General features: G+C 44.5%; 1 protein-coding gene across 1 annotated transcript in view; it reads right to left on the minus strand.

The window, feature by feature from the left end:
• Positions 1–21,145, minus strand: part of LOC311225116 (transmembrane protein 62-like) — a gene marked incomplete at its 3' end in the record, with an annotated part of 52,988 nt that overhangs the window by 24,821 nt on the left and 7,022 nt on the right. Inside the window, 6 exon segments of the mRNA XM_084310321.1 lie at positions 7,665–7,863; positions 9,923–10,082; positions 14,557–14,712; positions 17,055–17,177; positions 18,778–18,902; positions 19,489–19,630. Coding sequence (XP_084166447.1) covers positions 7,665–7,863; positions 9,923–10,082; positions 14,557–14,712; positions 17,055–17,177; positions 18,778–18,902; positions 19,489–19,630 — 905 coding nt within the window.

The following is a 21,145-nucleotide window of genomic DNA, read 5'->3' on the forward strand; positions in this document are numbered from 1 at the left end:
CATTTGACATTCAAAATCATATGCTCAGCCCTCCCCCCCCACAGTACCCATTGCATTCCCCAGTCCCCAAGCACTCTCCACCCGGTCCTGCCTCTCCCTCTGGATCTCCCCCATACTCTCCTCCACAGAGTCCCTCACGATGAACTTGGTGACGACCACGTTCCTGGTCTACCCAAAACGGTCCGATGCAGGGTCCAGCCTTGAGTGACAGGAGCAAGATGACGAGGCCGCGGCCGGGGCTCTGGAACTCCCTGATGACCTGGGCCCGCCTCTTCTGGGTCAATCTGCCGTCCAGACGCACAAAACTGAAACCATGGTCCTGAATGGGGTCTCTAGTATGGTGAGGAACGTTCGAACTGAGAGACCACCACACTTTGATGCTGCCGTCCTCATCGCGCACCCTGAGCAGGCTGTCCATCAGAGCTTTAACCTCCTCCTCTTCCATCTCCTGTGGGAACTCCACCAGCCGACTGGCCCTGATCTCACCTCGACAGCGAGGACAGCGCGCATGTTCCTGCTCCGTGCTGACGACCAGAGTGATGCAAGAGCGGCAGTAGACATGAGCACAGTGTGTGATGACAGGCAGGCGGACCGACTCCAGGCAGACAGAACACTCCTCGTCTGAACCGCTGAACAGGCCCCGCCCCAGGCGCTCCACCAGACGCCCCCGCAGCTCGTTCACCTCACTGCTCTTGGTGCGCCGGAGGGTGATGCATTTCACCAGGGTCTTGTCGCCCTGAGTAACCGGCATCTGGATCACTCTGTCCCACCACACCTTCACCTCCTTCTGCGATGTAATATTGACCCAAGTCCAGAGAGAACAGGACAGCCACCCTGCACTATTATTAGTGCCATGACTCATCACCAAACACCCCCTCCAACTGAGTCCCCAGTCAACCTCATTACCCACATCACTATGGTCTCTTGTACAAAATAACATTTAAATGTTTCTGTTTTGCATAATCAGAAAACAGCCCCCCTTTCACACCATCCCCAGCACAATCAATCCGAAGGACCTCCATGTGAAAAAAGAGGGAGAAACAGGAGCAAGAACCAGAAAAAGAAACCACCCGCAGATGTGCACCATACAGTCCATACATTATACATCTGTATTTGATGACATTCCTTTCCTGACATTAGTAGCCCACTTATTCAGTCGGAACTCCTCCTGGGTGTCATCATTGATCCCCATCTGTGACCTTGTTAGCATGTATCACAGACCTTAAAACTTTTCCTGATCTGGGAAAAAACGTCCCAATGGAACATTTTTCTTGTTTTTGGTTTCCCTAAGAAACCGGGTGAGCTCCCTTGCAGTATACATCTCCCCCTTTTCCAAATCCTCACTCTCATCACCAGATACCAATGCCTCTTCCTCAGACCCACTCTCCCTCTCCTTAGCACCCCCCCCTAATCCATCCCCTCCTCATCCACCAGTGTGCTCCCCTCAACTTCCCTCTCCTTCCCATTCTGACCCCCCCCCTCCACCACTTCGCCCCCCTCTCTCCACACCACCACTGGCCTCTGCGTCAACTTCACTCCCCCCTACAACCACGGGGAAAGGGCCCCCCCTCCATCTGATGAACCTAGCACCGGCCCTGGCTGTGCACCTGTTTCGGGAGCATGGTTACTCCCTGCCCTGCAGCTTCTCCCTCCACCACCAGCTCCTCTGTCCCATTATCACCCTCTACTCCTCCTACAGCTTCTCCCTCCACCACCAGCTCCTCTGTCCCATTATCACCCTCTACTCCTCCTACAGCTTCTCCCTCCACCACCAGCTCCTCTGTCCCATTATCACCCTCTACTCCTCCTACAGCTTCTCCCTCCACCACCACGCCTCTGTCCCATTAGAGGCTGAGAGAGAGAGAGAGAGAGAGAGAGAGAAAGAGAGAGAGAGAGACGCACACAATGAAGTGACTTAACCCTCTCACTACCACACAACAGAATGTTAACCCTTTCACTACCAAGGGTTACCTTCACTGCGACAATACAGAACCCTTCACTGCCACACGACAAAAAGGTTAACCCTTTCACAACACACGACATAATGTTAACCCTTTCACTACCAAAGGGTTAATTAACCCTTTCACCGCCACATGACAAAAGGGTTAACCCTTCACAACCACACGACGACAGAAGGTTAACCCTTTCACTACCACACGACAGACTGTTCCAGTTCAGCCACCCAGTCCAGAATAGTTCCCTCTTTCATGTTAATATGTGAATCCTAATATTTTGAAGAGTAGAGACAGTGTGATTAATACATGTGTATGCTAATATTGTGAAGAGTAGACACTTAATGTTTTATGCTAATAAATATTTTAAAGAGTAGAGACACGGTGTGATTATTACTATGATTGAAAATCAATTTAGACGAAGATATACAAAGAAGTAATTATCACAATTAGCGATTTATTTTTGGCTGGTAAAAAAAATCCTCTACTCGCCAGTTGGCTGGTAAGCCAAAAAGTTTGTTTCCTCCCCTGTGTACATGCCATTGTTGTTGTGATGTTTTCACACGCGGGTAAGGGAGAGGTGGGCTATCGCGTCATCGGTTCAGGAGAAGACGCGGTTCGCTTGTAAAGATGGTGACGCAATGGGGGGCGTCTTCAGAATTGCGCACTCTGGGAGCTGGTATCAGAAAGTAGCGTCTTCAGGCTGAACCAGAACGCAGTTCCGTGTGGCTGAAAGGTGCAAACGATCAAATACTTTGCCTGTCTGGACATGGCCTTAGTATGACTTTGTGCTTTTTGTTTGTTTTCGTGTCTGATGTGTGGTTTGGATTTCAGTGGGTATAGAGGGGGGAGGGGTGGGTATAGAGGGGGAGGGGTCGCTACTGCTGGCTCTTCCAAGAGAGGATTGATTGATTGATTGAAAAGTTATTAACAGATTGCAGAATGGGTACAGTACAGTACAGCTCAATACATACAATTGTTAAGAGGATGCAGACCTGAGAAAGACTTTCGTCTTGTTTCCATCAGGGTCCCCCATTTTCAATTCATCATATGACACACATGACATACAGATAGACAGTACTGCTACATCTATACATTTATGACATACCAGATTTTCAAATACAGTACTGTTTGTGATACTAAAAAAAAACAGAAGAAGAGTATATACATTTGACATGGAAACTGTACATTGGAGGAGGTTGGGTAGGTGGGTGGGGTGGGTGGGGGTGTACATTGGAATACTGACAAAGCCATGCTTGGTCTTTATTGTACAACTGGGTTAGAACATTGTAGGGGCCAGTTTTGAATTGCAGTCTCCGTAGGTGTTCTTTGAGAGTGTTTTGAAGGTGGGTAGTGATTTACATTCCTTTACAGCTTTGGGTAGGGCGTTCCACATTGAGAGGCCTGGAGAAACTTACAGTATAATAACTTACAAAACTCCAACACACACACACACACACACACACACATCAGACAGATACAAATGATAGTAAATTTAAATAAAAGTAAACAAAAGCGTCTCTTTTTCCTAGAGGTCACCGTTTGACGGCATTACAGAGTATAATTTGTTCTAAAAATGTACATGAAATCGATCTCAGCTTCCATTAACCTTTAACGGGGGGAGCCTTCCTGAGAAAACCGGCAGAGCCAGAGATAAATCAATATTTTAATCATTTGGAGCAGGCTTTTTCCCCCCGTCTCCTCCTGGCAGGCTGCCAGAGTATTTCACCCTGGATGAATTATAGGAAATTCCAAAATGGCAAAATATTCGGGTTATTTGAGTGCAAAGAACTAGTTCTGTCAAGTAAGTCAAGACTTTTTGGGACACTATTAAGTTAAGGAGCATCTTTCGGTGTTAGACAGACCCTGAAACTGTTGTGAAGCATCATGCATGTCACACGGTGGTGCGGCTACATCAGTAGTAGTATATGCTTGTAGACTGTTCAGGGTTCTCCCATTGATTGATTGATTGAACATTTTATTACCAGATTGCAGAATGGGTACAATACAGTACAGCTCAATACACACAATTGTTAAGGGGATGCAGACCAGAGAAAGACTTTCGTCTTGTTTACATCAGGGTCCCCCATTTTCAATTCATCATGACATTTATGACATACACAACATACAGATAAGACAGTACTGCTACATCCAGACATTTATGACATACCAGATATACAAATAGACAGTACTGTAAAATAAAAGACAACATATACATTCGAGGGGGAGGAAACTGTACATTGGGTGGGTGGGGTTTGGACTTTTACCGGGGCCAGTTTCAAATTGCAGCCTCCCGTAGGTGCTCTTTGAGAGTGGTTTTGAAGGTGGGTAGGGATTCACCTTTTTTTTACGGCTGTGGGTAGGGCGTTCCACATTGTTTTTTTTTTTGTCCACTTTTTCTCCCATTTTTCTCTATTTTCTCCCATCCCAATTTCGTATCATCCAATTCAACCCTCCCCTGTCACGAACGCTGTTTCTTGCCTCCCACAAGCCGGCTGCAATGTGGACTAAGTCATACATAGCACAAGTCCCCTCCGGTACTTGAGGTAACAGCAGTCGCATCTTTTCACCTGCGCAGCTCGATCTCTCAGTGGCGAGGAGTAACGCGTGGGAGGCTCACGCTGCCCCCGACACTTCCTGATTCTACTGCGCAGGCGCACCAACCGACCTGTAGGAGTCGCTGTCCACACCGCCCGATCCCCACCCATCAGTTTCCCACCCCCTAATACGGCCAATGTGTATTAGTACGGACGACCAGCTAAACTGAAAGCAATGTGGAGCGCTGGGCTCGAACAGGCAAGCCCAGCGTCTCCGTCATTCGTGGCGAGCGCCTTGCCCACTACGCCACGTAGCCGCCCTGGGCGTTCCACATTGTTGTGGCATAATGGCAAAACGTGTTTAGTCCCTTGTTTGAGCCGAATCTGTAGTAGTATGCATGTAGACTGTTCAGGGTTCTCCCAGCAGTAGTAGTATGCATGTAGACCAGCGTTTCTCAAACTACGGGTCTCAACCCAAAGTGGGGTCATGGGTAGGTGACAGTGGGAAAAAAAGAAATAGAAAATCTATAATTATTATTATTATTTTTTTTAATGTTCTGGCAACATATTTTGGCTAAATATGCCTTGTTTTATAAATGTGTATTGATAACATGTATTGATTTTATATATAGAGTCCTTACCTGGTCTCTGATGTAATGCAAAAGAAATAATCCAATTATCTGATCGCCATTCCAAATACTACTCGTGGAGGTCCGTCGCACATTACCGAGCGTTACACATGAACGGGCGGGCGGGGTTACTGTTCCATGCCATCGTTGTAAAGGCCTACCTCGCCGGAGTATTTAAACCCAGCCGCACGGCTCGGATCGTCCCAGAAAAGAAACTACACCATTTTTAATGGAGTGCAATACCAGCTGGAAGGCGTAGGCGGCGGTATTTGCCCTTTTGCGAGCTCAGACGCATTCCCAATGATAACATCAGGCTGGATGGATGAAAATGAATGGATATAGCTAATAAAATAAATAACGACCAAAACCCGGCTATACTCGTGACTGCCGTTGAATGAGTTAAGTACAAGAGAAAAAAAAATCAAAGGTTTTACAGAATAATTTCCTGTGAAGATGTACTACACTCTCTCCGCTTTATCCTGTGGCCCTCTGAGCCTCCTTTTGCCCACTTCTTGTATTACAAAATAAATAGGCAAAACTAAGATGAGTCAACTCTGTCCCCGAAGTGACCTAAATCAGAATAGAAAAGATCAGATGTCCAGCCACTCTGCTTCACATGTTTTGGACATGTCCGAAGCTTTATACCTTCTGGCAAACCATCTTCGAGACCTTCTCTAGGACAGGGGTTCCCAAACTTTTCAGGCCGGGACCCAGAAAATAAGGCGTCAGAGAGCTGCGGCCCAATGCACATCGTCAGGCTTTTTTTTTTTTGCCATGCGACTAATTTTTTAAGCCAAATATCACTTCAATCCTATTAAGTTAGTTCAAGTTAGTTATTCATTTATATGTGCTATTTATGAGAGGGCCAACTTGTTGCAAAATAATAATGATAATAATAATAGCCTCATTAAAATACTATTGTTGCTTCGGTTGTTTTCAGCGTTTTATGTGCATAATCTGTTATTTAGTTTGAAATGTTCATTGAAATAAGTAGATTTTTCGTTTGTTTATTTATTAAGTTAATATAAAACCATATAGTCACATTTTAGAATACAATAGAATATAATTTTAGAATACAACTAGAAACACTGTCCTGGCCTGCTTCTAAGTTCAGTGGCCTGACAAAAAAAAATAATAATAATTTTTTTTTTTTTTTTTTGGAAATCATCTCGCGGCCCTCCCGTGGCTGCTCGCGGCCCACCTTTGGGAACCACTGCTCTAGGATACTTGGAAAGGCAGTGGAGCCATCTCCATTGATTGCGTTATTTGGGGTAGCCCCCCTCTCTTAGGTTATTTGGGGCAGCCCCCCTCTCTTAGGTGGTGGGAAACTAGAATGTTGGCCTTCTTCTCACAGTCCTGGCCAGGAGACTGATATTGTTTAAATGGAAGGACCCAAATCCACCGACATACAGTCACTGGATCAGAGAAGTCATGCATCATGTTAAACTGGAAAAGATCAGATATACTGTCAGAGGATGTACGAGAAGATTCCATACTATTTGGCAAGAGAGAGGGAGAGGAGGAAATGGGAGACAGAGCAGGGGAAGACATTCGGCAAAGAGCGCCGGGACCCGGGAATCGAACCCGGGTTGGCCGTGACGCGACGCAGCGCGCTACGTGGTTCGCCACTTGGGGGCGCCCCTTTGGCGACCTTTCTTAACCTTTTTTGAAGACATGGAAGCTGACCGCATGACAATGTAACCCGTTTTTAAACACTTCATTGTTTTTTATTTGTAATATTTATCTTCTATCTCCTAGTGTCTGGCTATTTAAAATGTTTATATGTATATGTCTGGTATTGGGGAGGGGGGAGGGGGAGGAGGGAGGGTTCTGACCGAATTTATTTTCTTTCCGTTGGTACTTTTTGGTTCCGTTACTTATTATTTTTTTTAACTTTTTCTCCTCCTTTTTTCTGTGATTTTTCTCCCCATCCCAATTTACCTCTCGTGCCAATTCTCCCTCCCCTGTCCTGATCGTTGCTCGCATGTGCCCCCCACTGGCCGGTCGTAGGGAGGATAGAAGCCTTGCATCACGTGTCCCCTCCGATACATGTGGAGGCAGCCGGTCACATCTTTTCACCTGCCAGCGCAGACTCTCATTGGCGAGGAGTAACGTGTGGGAGGCTCACACTACCCCCCGCCATTTTCCTGTCTCTGCTGTGCAGGCGTCCCCCCAACCGACCTGTAGGAGTCGCTGTCCACAACGTCCAGATTACCACCCATCGACTCCCCTCCCAGCCGCTGACTCTGCCAATTGAGTCAGTATGACGGCCGGCCCCAAGCCGGAGGCAACGCCGACAGCCGGATTCGAACCCGGTGTCTCTTGCGTTGGTGACGAGCGCAATGTCCGCCGTGCCACCCAGCCGCCTTGGTTCTGTTACTTTGTACGGTAATGTGAAAACTTGAAATAAAAATACCTTGATATTAAAAAAAAAAAAAAAAAAAAAAGAGAAGATCAGATCAGTCCACGTGGTGATTTGTGCCGCGATTCAGATTCGGGCCACTTTTGCGCCCGCAGTGTGAACGCAGCCCTACAGCGGCTCTCACCTCTGACGGCGGGGGGGTGGAGGAACCTGAAGAGGAGCAGCGCGCCCACGTTCAGCAGCACGACGAGGACGAAGGCCACACGGCCCAGGATGTAGTGGTCCGTGAGCAGGATGAAGGACTGGACCAGACCGAAGCTGGGGGAGAGGTCGTCCTGCAGCGTGAACTGCTGCTCTCGCACCGCCGTGCGGCCCGCAGAGTCCTGAGAGAGGGGGGGGGGGGGGGGGGGGGGGAGAGAAAGAGAGGGAGAGAGAGGGGGGGGGAGGGAGAGAGGGAGGGGGGGGGGAGAGGGAGAGAGGGAGAGGGAGAGAGAGAGAGAGAGAGAGAGGGAGGGGGGGGAGGGAGAGAGGGAGAGAGAGAGGGGAGGGAGAGAGGGGGGGGGGGGGGAGAGAAAGAGAGGGAGAGAGAGAGGGGGGGGAGGGAGAGAGGGAGGGGGGGGGAGAGGGAGAGGGAGAGGGAGAGAGAGAGAGAGAGAGAGAGAGAGAGAGAGAGAGAGAGAGGGAGAGATGGAGAGAGAGAGAGAGACACACAGAGACAGAGACACACACACACACACAGAGAGAGACACACACACAGACAGAGAGAGAGCGACACACACACACACACACATACACAGAGACAGACAGAGACACACACACACACAGAGACAGACACACACAGACGATTACAATTGTGAGAACATAACCTCTTAACAGGCACCCAGAGAAGTGCATACTTTTTTTTTGCAAAGCTTAGCTTTATAATTTATACTTATAGCACATGCATGAGCCTGGTCTCTTTTGAAAGATAACATTCTGAAGTTACTAATGCAAAAGTTACTAACCCCGCGGGAACCCTGTAGGTTCTGGCAACGTATTTTGGCTAAATATGCCTCGTTTTATAAATGTGTATCGATAACATAGTGCTGTAATAAAATGTTCTAATAAATATGCATGATCAAGTTTTATTTTGATATTCCTTAACTCTTTGGATGCCACGCAGTTGAGCATCGTTGGTACTTACCACGCCGACGCTCGTCTAAAATATAGGAATAAGTGTCGGTGTTTATAACTATATTCTATATTATAGCTACGGCCCATTTGACCAATACATTCCCGTTTTATACCGTGGTGAATATGAGTATAGTTTTAGAGTAATCCTGTTGCCGTTTCTCGCCTGTACACGCTACTATTTCGAAATCAAATCTATATTATCGGTATTATTATCGTTTTTTTTATGCTTTGATCGTCACCAACGTTACACACACATCTTGTGATCGAAGTGAAGTCATGGTTGGATCACAGCAGGATTGATACCGTATGATATATAGGCCTCACCTTCACTAGGATCACAGCAGGATTGATACCGTATGATATCGGCCTCACCTTCACTAGGATCACAGCAGGATTGATACCGTATGATATCGGCCTCACCTTCACTAGGATCACAGCAGGATTGATACCGTATGATATATAGGCCTCACCTTCACTAGGATCACAGCAGGATTGATACCGTATGATATAGGCCTCACCTTCACTAGGATCACAGCAGGATTGATACCGTATGATATCGGCCTCACCTTCACTAGGATGTGCCCCGAAAAGAATATTCCAATGATCTGATCGCGAGTCCCAGTATTGGTGTCCATTAGGGCTGCAACGATTAGTCGACATAATCGACGACGTCGATTATAAAAAAATCGTCGACGAGGAATTGTTGCTTCGATTAGTCATTAAAAAAAAATTATTATATTTATATATATATATTTTCTTTCACTACCTATCTTTGTGAAAGTGGCTTCTCAGCTCTGGTCCAGCTGAAGACTTCTTAGCTTAACATAAGAGACCGACAGTAAGTTTGGGGGAACTAATGGGATAACTGGGGATGTTGTTTGGTCCTGACAAGAGTCTCAAAGCAACTCTGAGGTCGTGCTCAATGTCCAGTCTGTTCCTCTGCTCGGTCTTCAGCTGGACCAGAGCTGAGAAGCCACTTTCACATAGATAGGTAGTGCAAAAAAATTAAATATATATATATATATATATATTATTATTATTTCTTTTTTATATAATTGTTTTTCGATTAGTCGACTAATCGAAAAAAATAATCGACAGATTAGTCGACTACCAAAATAGTCATTAGTTGCAGCCCTAGTGTCCGTCGTGTCGCCAACATAATCCGCCACACATCGTGCACCGGGAGCGCTTCACGCTTCTCTCAATCCGACCGGGACAACAACCGGTCCCCCTGCCGCCCGACCAAGACACACAGGCCGAGAGACCCACCTCCACCTGGACGCTGACGGTGTGCAGGCCGGTGAGGTACAGGGAGGGGTCCCACGGCACCACGTACAGGGGCCCCCCGGCGGCACGGCCCGGCCCCAGCGGCTGCCCGTCCACGCTCACGTGCACGGCCGTGATGGGCGCCGCGGAGAAGGCCAGGATCCTGGGGAACGAGAGGGAAACGAGGGGTTAGAAGAACGGCGGCTCTCAAACTACGGGACCCAACCCAAAAGTGGGGTCGTGGCGTGGGTAGGTGAAAAGGGGGGGGGGGGGGGGGTCGCACATTGGCAAGTAAATAATAAGAAAAAAAATTATGTTTTTAATGTTCTGGCAACATATTTTGGCTAAATATGCCCCTCGTTTTATGAATTGTGTATTGATAACATAGTGCTGTAATTAAATGTTCTGATAAATATGCATGATCAAGTTCAACAACCGTGTGGTTTTATTTTGATATTCCTTAACACTTTGAGCGTCACTCACGGCTAATCTCGGGTTTACGATCGTGACGTTGAAAGCCACGTCACGGCTCTTCTCGGATTTTTTATTTATTTTTTTAACGATCTGAAATCATATTGCATCACGCGAGCCTACCGTTGGAGATCCAGGGGCCGCCGGCGATCAGATGTGAAAAAAGCGCCCCCTATCGTCTCCCAGATGGTAAATCACCCTTTTGGAATGGACTCAATGAAAATGGATGGGGGAAAAAAATATTCCAGTCCACATTTTCCAGTCCACTGATGCAGCCGGAGTTACCAGAGTTCATTCTGGAGCCTCTGAGCCGCGGCGAGCATGGGTTATACTGTACACACGTTGGATCAATATACTTATCGATTTTTTTAGAATGGTGATCAGGAATTGGAATATACCATTTGGATACCATCTGATGTCAGGTAAGGAATCTATGTTATCAGTGTTAGGATAATCAGACTCGTTTTCATGGAGATATAAGCGTTTCCACTATATGTGATATGGCTGTTTCACTGTAAAAGCCATGAGGAAATAATAGCAGCGATTATCAGCGCACGGCACGAGCGTGCGTGCGCACACGTATACTATCGACCATCTAGCGTTTATTTGATAACGATTCATAAATAGCCCGACAAATGATAACGTTCTGGAATATTGTTTTTTCTTCGAAAACCGAGTGGTTTTCAAAATGCTATAAAAAGGAAATGAAGCGATAAAAACACAATCTGATTTGCCAATGTTGACTGGAAAATGATTCTTTGATAAGCGACGGGCAGATTAGACACATAGCATAATTTAAAACATAGATTAGGCGATATTAACGTTACATGGGCCGTGGACCGTGGCATCAACGGGGTTAAAAAGGAAAACACGGCCCGGCACTGAAAGTGTTAATATATCCTCCGTGTGGGGTCGCCAAAAAAAAATATCCTAAATAAAATGGGGTCGTGGTATAAAAAAAAGTTTGAGAACCTCTTGGTTAGAAGGTCACCTGATCCAGACGCTGAACAGGAAATAAAAAAGAGGCCGAGAAGCCAGAGAGCCGGGTTCTATATTAATGAGAGAGTCGTGTCCCAAAAAGCCCGTAATCCTGAACATCTTAACCCAAAAAGAAACCCTGAGCGACACGGAGCAGAGGTGTCCAGTCCCTCCACGTGAGACACGGAGCAGGAGGTGTCCAGTCCCTCCACGTGAGACACGGAGCAGGAGGTGTCCAGTCCCTCCACGTGAGACACGGAGCAGGAGGTGTCCAGTCCCTCCACGTGAGACACGGAGCAGGAGGTGTCCAGTCCCTCCACGTGAGACACGGAGCAGGAGGTGTCCAGTCCCTCCACGTGCCACACGGAGCAGAGGTGTCCAGTCCCTCCACGTGCCACACGGAGCAGAGGTGTCCAGTCCCTCCACGTGAGACATTGATATATTGGAAGATGAAATCCTCCACAGATGGAAAGGCAGAGCAGTGTGATGATGAACGGCTGGTATCTTGATCTCGTTTGCACACAGTGCCGCTGCATCAAGGTGATTGAACATAAATGTATGTTTTTTTTTATAGTATAGTTAGTATTAGGGATGCACGATAATTATCGGGCCGATATCAGCTATTATGACGTCATCCCGATAAACCAGATAAAATTATTGATAGCCCCGATAATAACTTTTTTATTTTTTTTTTTTCATGTCAACGTTCACACACACAATAATACGCTTACTTAGGATTTGACTTGATTCAACAACAAAGCAGTCGGGGCAATGGCGAGCCGAAAACGGTCGAAAATGTGGTTATTTGAAGTTTGGATTTATTTTTTTCACAACTGAGGTAGGTAGATTATTTAGAGACTAAAGTACAGAAAAAAGGTACCGTTGGGTACCGGTATCGATTCACAGGTACCGGTACCCATCCCCACTGACAAAGCACAATACCTGTTGGTTTTTAGTTCACTCATTGTTCAGGGAAACACATTGTTAATAACATTGACGGATTGTGAATTTTGTGATTGACTCAACTTATATTTATTTGGAAAAATAAATATAGTCACTTTATTTCAAGAGTCAAAACTGTTCTCTTGGCTTTGTTTTGTTCATAGTAGTAACGCTCATGTCATGATGAATCTGGTTAGGTCAAAACTACAGGAACATAAATAAAAAAAATTATAATACAATAAATATATATATATATCGGTTATCGGTATCGACCTTGAGGAGCAGAAAGTTATCGGTATCGATATCGGGGTCAAAAAATCAATATCGTGCACCCCTAGTTAGTATAGTATAGTAGTATAGTATAGTTACATATAGCATAATGTAGGATGCATTACCTTTTCATTCGTAAGCTTAGCATTGTATAGTATTTTATCTTAGTACCTTTTATCATGTCTATATATTATCTATTCTATTTTATTCTATTATTATTTGTATTTTTTTTTTGCACAACCAAGGCGGGCAGGGCCACCTTCATTTCACTACATGTCTCGTGTCTGTCTACATGTATGTGACGAATAAATCTCTTGAATCTTGAATCTTTTGCAAAAGCTCTAGAAACACCATTGTGTTTACCATTTACTCTTCTACTCATAGTATAACATTCAAATTCAAATTCTTTATTGCCTATATTTATTGTATAACTAACCCTAACCCGTAACTGATCGGCCATACAGACCCTCATCTGCACCTTTTTTATTGATTTTTTTTAATATTCAGATCTAATTTCATTGTCTATATTTACGTCTTTCTACTATTACCCTGCCCATACCTGTACCCCCCCCCCCCCTCCCCCATGCTGCTATGAGACCCGCATTTCCCAGAGGGGATCAATAAAGGAATATCTTATCTTATCTTACAAATCCATTGAACCCCAACACTAACAGCTTAAAAACACATGATCCTTTAATCATGTCTTATATTAAATGAAATGTAAGACTTTTTAATACCTTTTAAGGCCTTAAATTGAGAATCGTGAATTTAATACTTTAAGACTTTTTACTACCCAGCAGATACCCTGAAAGAATACAAACTATCCCTTTTATGTCTGGGAGTGTTTAAAAATGTTTGGACTTCATGGTGTCTTTGCTTTGTTCTTGATTTATTGTGATGTTTCTTCTTGACTTGTTTAAAGAACTTGTGTTGTCGGGCCTTACAAATGCATTTGATTTGATTTTAAATAACGTTGACTTGACTATGGTACGTAGGATAGGTTGGGGGGGTGAGAGGTTTTCAGGCAGGTAAAGGGTTAAGATGTGTGGAGGAGCAGGGTGCCAGGCAGGTAAAGGGTTAAGATTAGGGTTGGGTACCGTTCACATTTGAACCGATACCGGTACCTGTGAAACGATAACGGTACCCAACGGTACCTTTTTTCTGTACTTTAGTCTCTAAAGATTGAATCTACCTACCCAAGTTGTAAAAAAAAAAAAAAAGAAAAAAAAATCCAAACTTCAAGTAATTTATTATCATAATAATATATAATATTGCAGCCAGCGTTGTCTGCATCTAGCTTTGCAACAACACTTGCGACCATTTTCAGCTTGCCATTGCCCCGACTGTTTTATTGTTGAATCAAGTAAAATCCTAGGTAAGCGTGTATTGTGCGTGTGAGCGTTGACGTGAACGTGCGGCACACTTCATAGGTTTCGTTTCGCGGTAAACGAAACATTGATATCGGCAACAAAACAAAAAAAGCTAAAAAAAATTCACTACCCAAATGTGGCACCGACGGATCTCACGTGAATCGGTACTCGGTACTAGGGATGCTCGATATTGGCTTTTTTACCAATACCGATATACCGATATTGTCCAACTCTTAATTTCCGATAACGATATCAACCGATACCGATAAATGCAGGGTTCCCCCCCCCCAAAAAACTGAATAATTTCAGGTAATGAACATTACATATCTCTTGTCGTGTAATTAACACATTATGCATACTTTGACAATAAATAAAATAATAATTTGTTCTTACTTGCTTGCCTGGGTAAATAAAGGTTAAATAAATGTTAAAAAAAGATATTTTCCGATATCACATTTTATGCCAATATCGGCCGATAATATCGGACATCCCTAGTCGGTACCTTTAAAAAGTACCTAATTCGGTACCCATCCCTAGTTAAGATGTGTGGTGGAGCAGGACACCGGGCAGGTAAAGGGTTAAGGACGACACACACAGACGTGACACCTGATGTGCGTGGATCTCCGCGTCCGGCCCAGCGGCTCCAGCCCGGGGTGCAGGTACTGCGCCTCCTTGGGGTTGGTGACGAGTACTGCGGGCCACCGGTCAAACGTCAGGTCTGCGAAACTCAGGATGTCGTGGTCGAAGGCCAGCACTCTGTACCTGGAGGGGGGGGGGGGAGAGAGACAGAGAGAGAGACAGAGGGAGAGACAGAGAGAGAGAGACAGAGGGAGAGAGAGAGAGATAGAGAGAGAGAGAGACACAGAGAGAGCGAGAGACAGAGACAGAGACAGAGACAGAGAGAGAGCGAGAGCGAGAGCGAGAGAGCGAGAGACAGAGACAGAGACAGAGACAGAGACAGAGACAGAGACAGAGACAGAGACAGAGAGAGAGAGAGAGAGAGAGAGAGAGAGAGAGAGAGAGAGAGAGAGAGAGAGAGAGAGAGAGAGAGAGAGAGAGAGAAAGAATGAGGCGACAGTGGCTCAGGAGGTAATCAGAAGGTTCCCAGCCTGTCAAAGTGTCCTCAAGCGAGACACTTAACCCCTAACTGCTCCCGATGAGCAGGTTGGCCCCTCCCCCGCACGGTCGCCTCCGCCGTCTGTGTGTGAGTGTCTGAGTGAGCGGGTGAATGTGAGGTACTAAGCAAAACAACCCCCCCCCCCCCCGTGTACAATAACAGAAACTACTGTGCAACAACAAGGGGAATAGTGCAATGTTCTACGACCCTGCAATATGTTTACATTCTTGTGTTAGGTTTTCATATACTGTATATAAGTTACTAGTTCAGATGCTTATAAAAAGTACACAGTTGGCGGCTAGGTGGCGCAGTGGGCAAGGCGCTCGCCACTAACGCAGGAGATGCTGGGTTCGAGCCCAGCTCTCGGCGTTGCTACCGGCTTGGCCGGTCGTTCATACTAACACAATTGGCAAGTGTTAGAGGGTGGGAAAGCCGGTGGGTGGGGATTGGACGTTGTGGACAGCGACTCCTACAGGTCGGTCGGTGCGCCTGTACAGCAGAATCAGGAAGCATCGGAGGCAGCGTGAGCCTCCCACGCAGACGGCTGCCTCCTCGTGTACCGGAGGGGACACGTGATGCAAGGCTTCGTCCACATTGCAGCCGACCAGTGGGAGGCATGGTCTAACAACGTTCGAGACAGGGGAGGGGAGAATTGGACGATACGAAATTGGGATGAGAGAAAAAAATTGAAAAATGGGGAGAAAAAGTAGGAAAAAAAAAAGAAAAAAAAAGTACACAGTTATGGGGCGCGCCCAAGTGGCGAACCACGTAATGCGCTGCGTCGCGGCACGGCCCACCCGGGTTAGATTCCCGGACCCGGCGTTCTTTGCCGAATGTCTTCCCCTGCTCCGTCTCCCATTTCCTCCTCTCTCTCTACCGGACTGCCCGGTAGCAAAAACGAAATAAAAATCTACAAAAACATATTTACATTTTTTTTTTTTTTTTTTTTTAAGTACATGCTAACTCTCCTGTGAATAGGCCATACAATGTATACAAGTTTACATAATAGATACATTCTCAGATTCCTACCGATCACGCCCCCTTTTTTATATCCCCCCCTATTTATGTCTATTTATGTCTCACTCTTGTTTTTATTATCTCAGGACTGTGTTGATTGTTAGCACCTAGGGCTTGCATTTAGATTCCGTTGTACCCGTTACAATGACAATAAAGATCATTCATTCATTCAAGTTGTAAAGCGCTTTGGATAGAAAAGGCTATATAAATGCAGTCCATTCAGAAAGAGAAAGCGAGAGATATAGAAAGAGAGAGAGAGAGGATGCTGTGATAGTTGTGCCAAAAATTTACTCTTTGGAATAACCTGCCTCAAAACCTCTGTTGCATTTACAGTAGATTCACGTTTAAAGATAATCTTAAAAATTGTATTTAACACTGTAAAGTATTTTTTTTTAATTTCCTGTGCTTGCATGTACTTTTAGCCATCTTAATTGTTAAGTTTCATTATGCATTGTGTGTCGAGTACTGACTTTTAATAATTTTGTTTTGCAATAATAATTGTTTTTGTATGTTTTTTTTGTGTGTGGACCCCGGGAAGACTAGCTGGTTGCTATGGCACCAGCTAATGGGGATCCGTGATCAAATAAAAAATCAAATAATAAAAAAATAGGGATGTCCGATATTATCGGCCGATATTGGCATTCAAATGTGATATCGGAAATGATCGGTATCGGTTTAAAAAAAACCTATTTATTTATTTAACCTTTATTTAACCAGGCAAGCAAGTAAGAACAAATTCAGATTTTATTTATTGTCAAAAGTATGCATAATGTTGTGTTAATTCCACGACAAGAGATATGTAATGTTAATTACCTGAAATTATTCAGTTTTTTTGGTGGGGGAAACCCTGCATATATATCGGTATCGGTTGATATCGGTATCGGAAATTAAGAGTTGGACAATATCGGTATATCGGTAAAAAAAAGCCAATATCGAACATCCCTAAAAAATAAAAGCGGTTGTGTCTTACCTGCGGTTGTCCATCCAGTCTCCCAGCTCCAGCTCCAACGTACCCAGGGGATGACGGCTGTGCAGGGCGGGCATCAACCCCCCCAGGGTGTGCAGGTGGCCACACAGGTAGGCCACAGCAGAACTACACACACACGCACACACAGAACAGCCCATAATATTCAGTAATTATGTTGCCATAACAACACTGTGCTGCTGAAAGCAGATCAGGGGAGAGACTGCATTCAGTAGAAGGCCGCAAGCTAGCCTAGCTTAGCACAAATTAAATGCGAAGCGGATACGGACCGCTAGCCTAGCCGTTAGGGGTGGGGGGGGAAATCGATACGTAGTAGTATCGCGATACTTTGCGTGGCGATACTGTATCGATACAGGGACGCCAAGTATTGATATTTAATTATTTATTAAAAAGAAATCTTTTTATTATAATTTTTTTATAAGGAAGTTGCATTGTTCATTTCAATACCTGTAATAGTACAGTAGTCCACACACACACACACACGTGTGCATTCAGTTAAGTTGGAATATGACTAATACAAACAGTTCAGTTTGTCAGGTACATGCAACACAGATCACAGTGTTTACATCCGTCTGCTTGAGAAAATACCATGTTCTGCAATAAAAACTATTGAAGTGAGATGAACAGACTGAACTTTATTTTATTAGATAAAACATGTTGACAAAGTTTTACTTTGCAGTTGAAGAAAGGTAATAAATCGCAATATATCGCAATATTAATATCGCAATACTCAGCATATCGCGATATATTTAGTATCGCAATACTGTCGCATCGTGACTCAAGTATCGTGATAGTATCGTATCGTGAGGCCTTTGGCGATTCCCACCTAGCCGTTGGCCAAAAACACCCCTCCCGGAGTTTTTAGCTATTGTGATAATAATAAACTTTATTTGTATGGCACCTTTCATACAAGAATTGCAGCCCAAAGTGCTTCACAGCAGTAATGTAGACATAAAATAGACATGGGCATAAAGCGGGCAGAGAAATGGCAATGAATAAGAGCAATGCATAAAGTGCAGACATAAAAATAGGCGTAGAATTTACGCTATAGAAATCACAGCATATAAAAATCACAGGATAAAAGCAGTGCTAGTGTTGCGTATCCGCTTCCATTCATTTGGGCTTAGCTAGGCTAGCTCCTCGCAACCGGATAGAATTCTACTAAACGCACAGAGAGGAGATTGGTGTCCGTCTTCTCGGAATACGGTAAAACGCCAAATATGTCCAAATATGAGACAATTCAAACTGAATTATAAGGAAATTATGTTCACGAGGTACAGGGATGAGGAAGGGATTTGACATTCACGGGCGTTTACATTTTTATTTAATTTCTTTCATGTTTTACATATAATTTTAGTTTTTTGTTTTGCATATATATATATATATATATTTGTTTTGTAGGGTTTTAAATTAGTACACTCATTTGAGTAGTGGAAAAGGGGTAGGATTAAATAAGTGTATACTTCTCCCTACTCCTTTTCGAACATAAATTGAGTTTTGCTTTTGTTTATTTATTTAATTTCTTGAGATCAATGATTTGTTTTGATTTTATATTGTTTGCATTTATTTTTACATGTTCGAAATAAAGATTTCAAATCAAATCAAATCAAATCAAATCAACGCGTTCCATCCCATAATGCCGACGTGTTCCTTTAAGAATACAGGCCCAGGACGACGCTACGGGGACCGGCGGGGGCGGTCCGCTTACCTCATCAGCCCCCGGACGCCAGGGGAGGGGGAGATGATGGTGGAGGTGGTGTAGTGGCCGAACCAGATGGACTGGTTGCTGCTCTGGCTCTGCGCCCTGAAGGACTCCAGCAGCGCCATCTGGGTCTGGGAGGCAGAACAACAACAACAACAACAACAACAACACGGGTCACTGTCGTCGACAGCTCGTCAGTTTGACTTCACACTGACCTCCTCGGCCACCTGCACAACACGGCTGTATATCATATAAGATGATTGTTAGAATAAATTAAGGGATGTAATGGATTGTTTTGTGGGCCAAAAAGGAATCAGATAGAAAGAAAGATAGATGTATAGAAAAAATATATAGAAGAAATGTATAGATAAATAGATAGATAAATAGATAGAAAGATAGCTATATAGAAAGATACATAGATAGATGGATAGATAGAAAGATAGCTATATAGATAGAAAGATAAATAAATAAATAGATAGAAAGATAGATAGATAGATAGATCGATAAATAGATAGAAAGAAAGATAGATAAATAATTAACCATTTGTGGAGTTGTTGGTTGTATATTAATGGTCTCTCTGCCCCTAGTGGCATCTCACAGGCATTGCAGGTTTTACAAGAGGAGTCGGCGCTCTGCATCTACGACCCCCGTGTCCTGGGTCACACAGTCCACTGTCCCGGGGGGGGGGGGGGGGGGGGGGGGGGGGGGGGGCGTTACCTGGTTGAGGATGCCAAAGAAGTTGTAGGGCCTCTTGGGTCCCGGCGTGAGCGTGGCGTCGGCGCAGATGAAGGAGTAGTTGCCGAAGGGGGTCTTGTGAACGTAGTGGAAGGAGCCCAGCTTCTGGTTGGCCGAGTACTTCCTGAGTCCAGAAGTGAAAAGAACACGGAGTGAGCGATGGATTTAGTTTGGAACGGATTAGTGACGCGCCGATGTGAAAATTGTGACCGATAATAACCGATAATAATATCGCCGTTCTGGGCCGATACCGATATTTACCAATGTCTCTGTATAGAAAACACCTTTTTATGATAATCAAATAAACAGCTATTTTCTAAAAAACGCATTTTCTTTTACAATTTATTTTCAGAAATGACTTGATATTTTTGAAACAGTTTAAGACCAACGTCATGTTAAATAAAAATAAATGTTTAAATAAAAATAAATGTTTATAAAGGATACAAGTGTGTCCTGAATTCACACACTATGGATAAGCCAACCCTGAGTCTCAATAGACATCTGACTCACTTGAGACCAAGTCGCTGTATTCTGTGAACATTGTGCCTTAAATGGCCAAAGCCATAAGTATTGGTATTCTTTTTTTTTTATCCACTTTTTATCCCATTTTCTATATTTTCTCCCATCCCAATTTCGTATCATCCAATTCAACCCTCCCCTGTCACGAACGCTGTTTCTTGCCTCCCACAAGCCGGCTGCAATGTGGACTAAGTCATACATAGCACGAGTCCCCTCCGGTACTTGAGGTAACAGCAGTCGCATCTTTTCACCTGCGCAGCTCGATCTCTCAGTGGCGAGGAGTAACGCGTGGGAGGCTCACGCTGCCCCCGACACTTCCTGATTCTACTGCGCAGGCGCACCAACCGACCTGTAGGAGCCGCTGTCCACAACGCCCGATCCCCACCCTTCAGTTTCCCTCCCCGTAATACGGCCAATGTGTATTAGTGTGAACGACCAGCTAAACTGAAAGCAATGTGGAGCGCTGGGCTCGAACAGGCGAACCCAGCATCTCCGCATTTGTGGCGAGCGCCTTGCCCACTACGCCACGTAGCCGCCCAAGTATTGGTATTATATCGGCGGCCGATATTATATTTTGACATCGGAACGATACCGATGTGTAAAGAAATGACCATGTCGGCCGATATATATATCGTGCACCACCAGGACGGAGGCATTAGCTCCCACTCGCATAAAATACTGTAATAATGTGACATTAATGAATAAATGTATTAGATTCAATCTTTGTTGTCATCATGCAGCACAAGTACAGTACAACGAAAATAGGTTTGGCATCCAACCAGAGTGCAAATGTAACAGTAAAGTGCAATAGTGATATACAATGTACAGGATGATTAAACTGGGTATAAAATATATAAATTAGTACTACCGAGTAATAGTGCTAATGAGATGTATGTACAGAGTTGTAGTATTAATATGTACAGTGATACAGGTATAAAGACACTATGGTAGTAACTAGTAAGTCATACTGGCCAGCAGCGTAACTATAGTAAGAGTAGGTAAGGGATACGTACAGATATAGATCTACAGATATGGAAAAAGGATTATATATAGATATATTAAAGAATTTATTGCCACTAAGAGAATGCACCACTACGAACAACACATCAATCTGCAATAA

Source organism: Notolepis coatsorum, assembly GCF_963971535.1.
Source record: "Notolepis coatsorum genome assembly, chromosome: 3".
Taxonomy (NCBI): Eukaryota; Metazoa; Chordata; class Actinopteri; order Aulopiformes; family Paralepididae; genus Notolepis; species Notolepis coatsorum.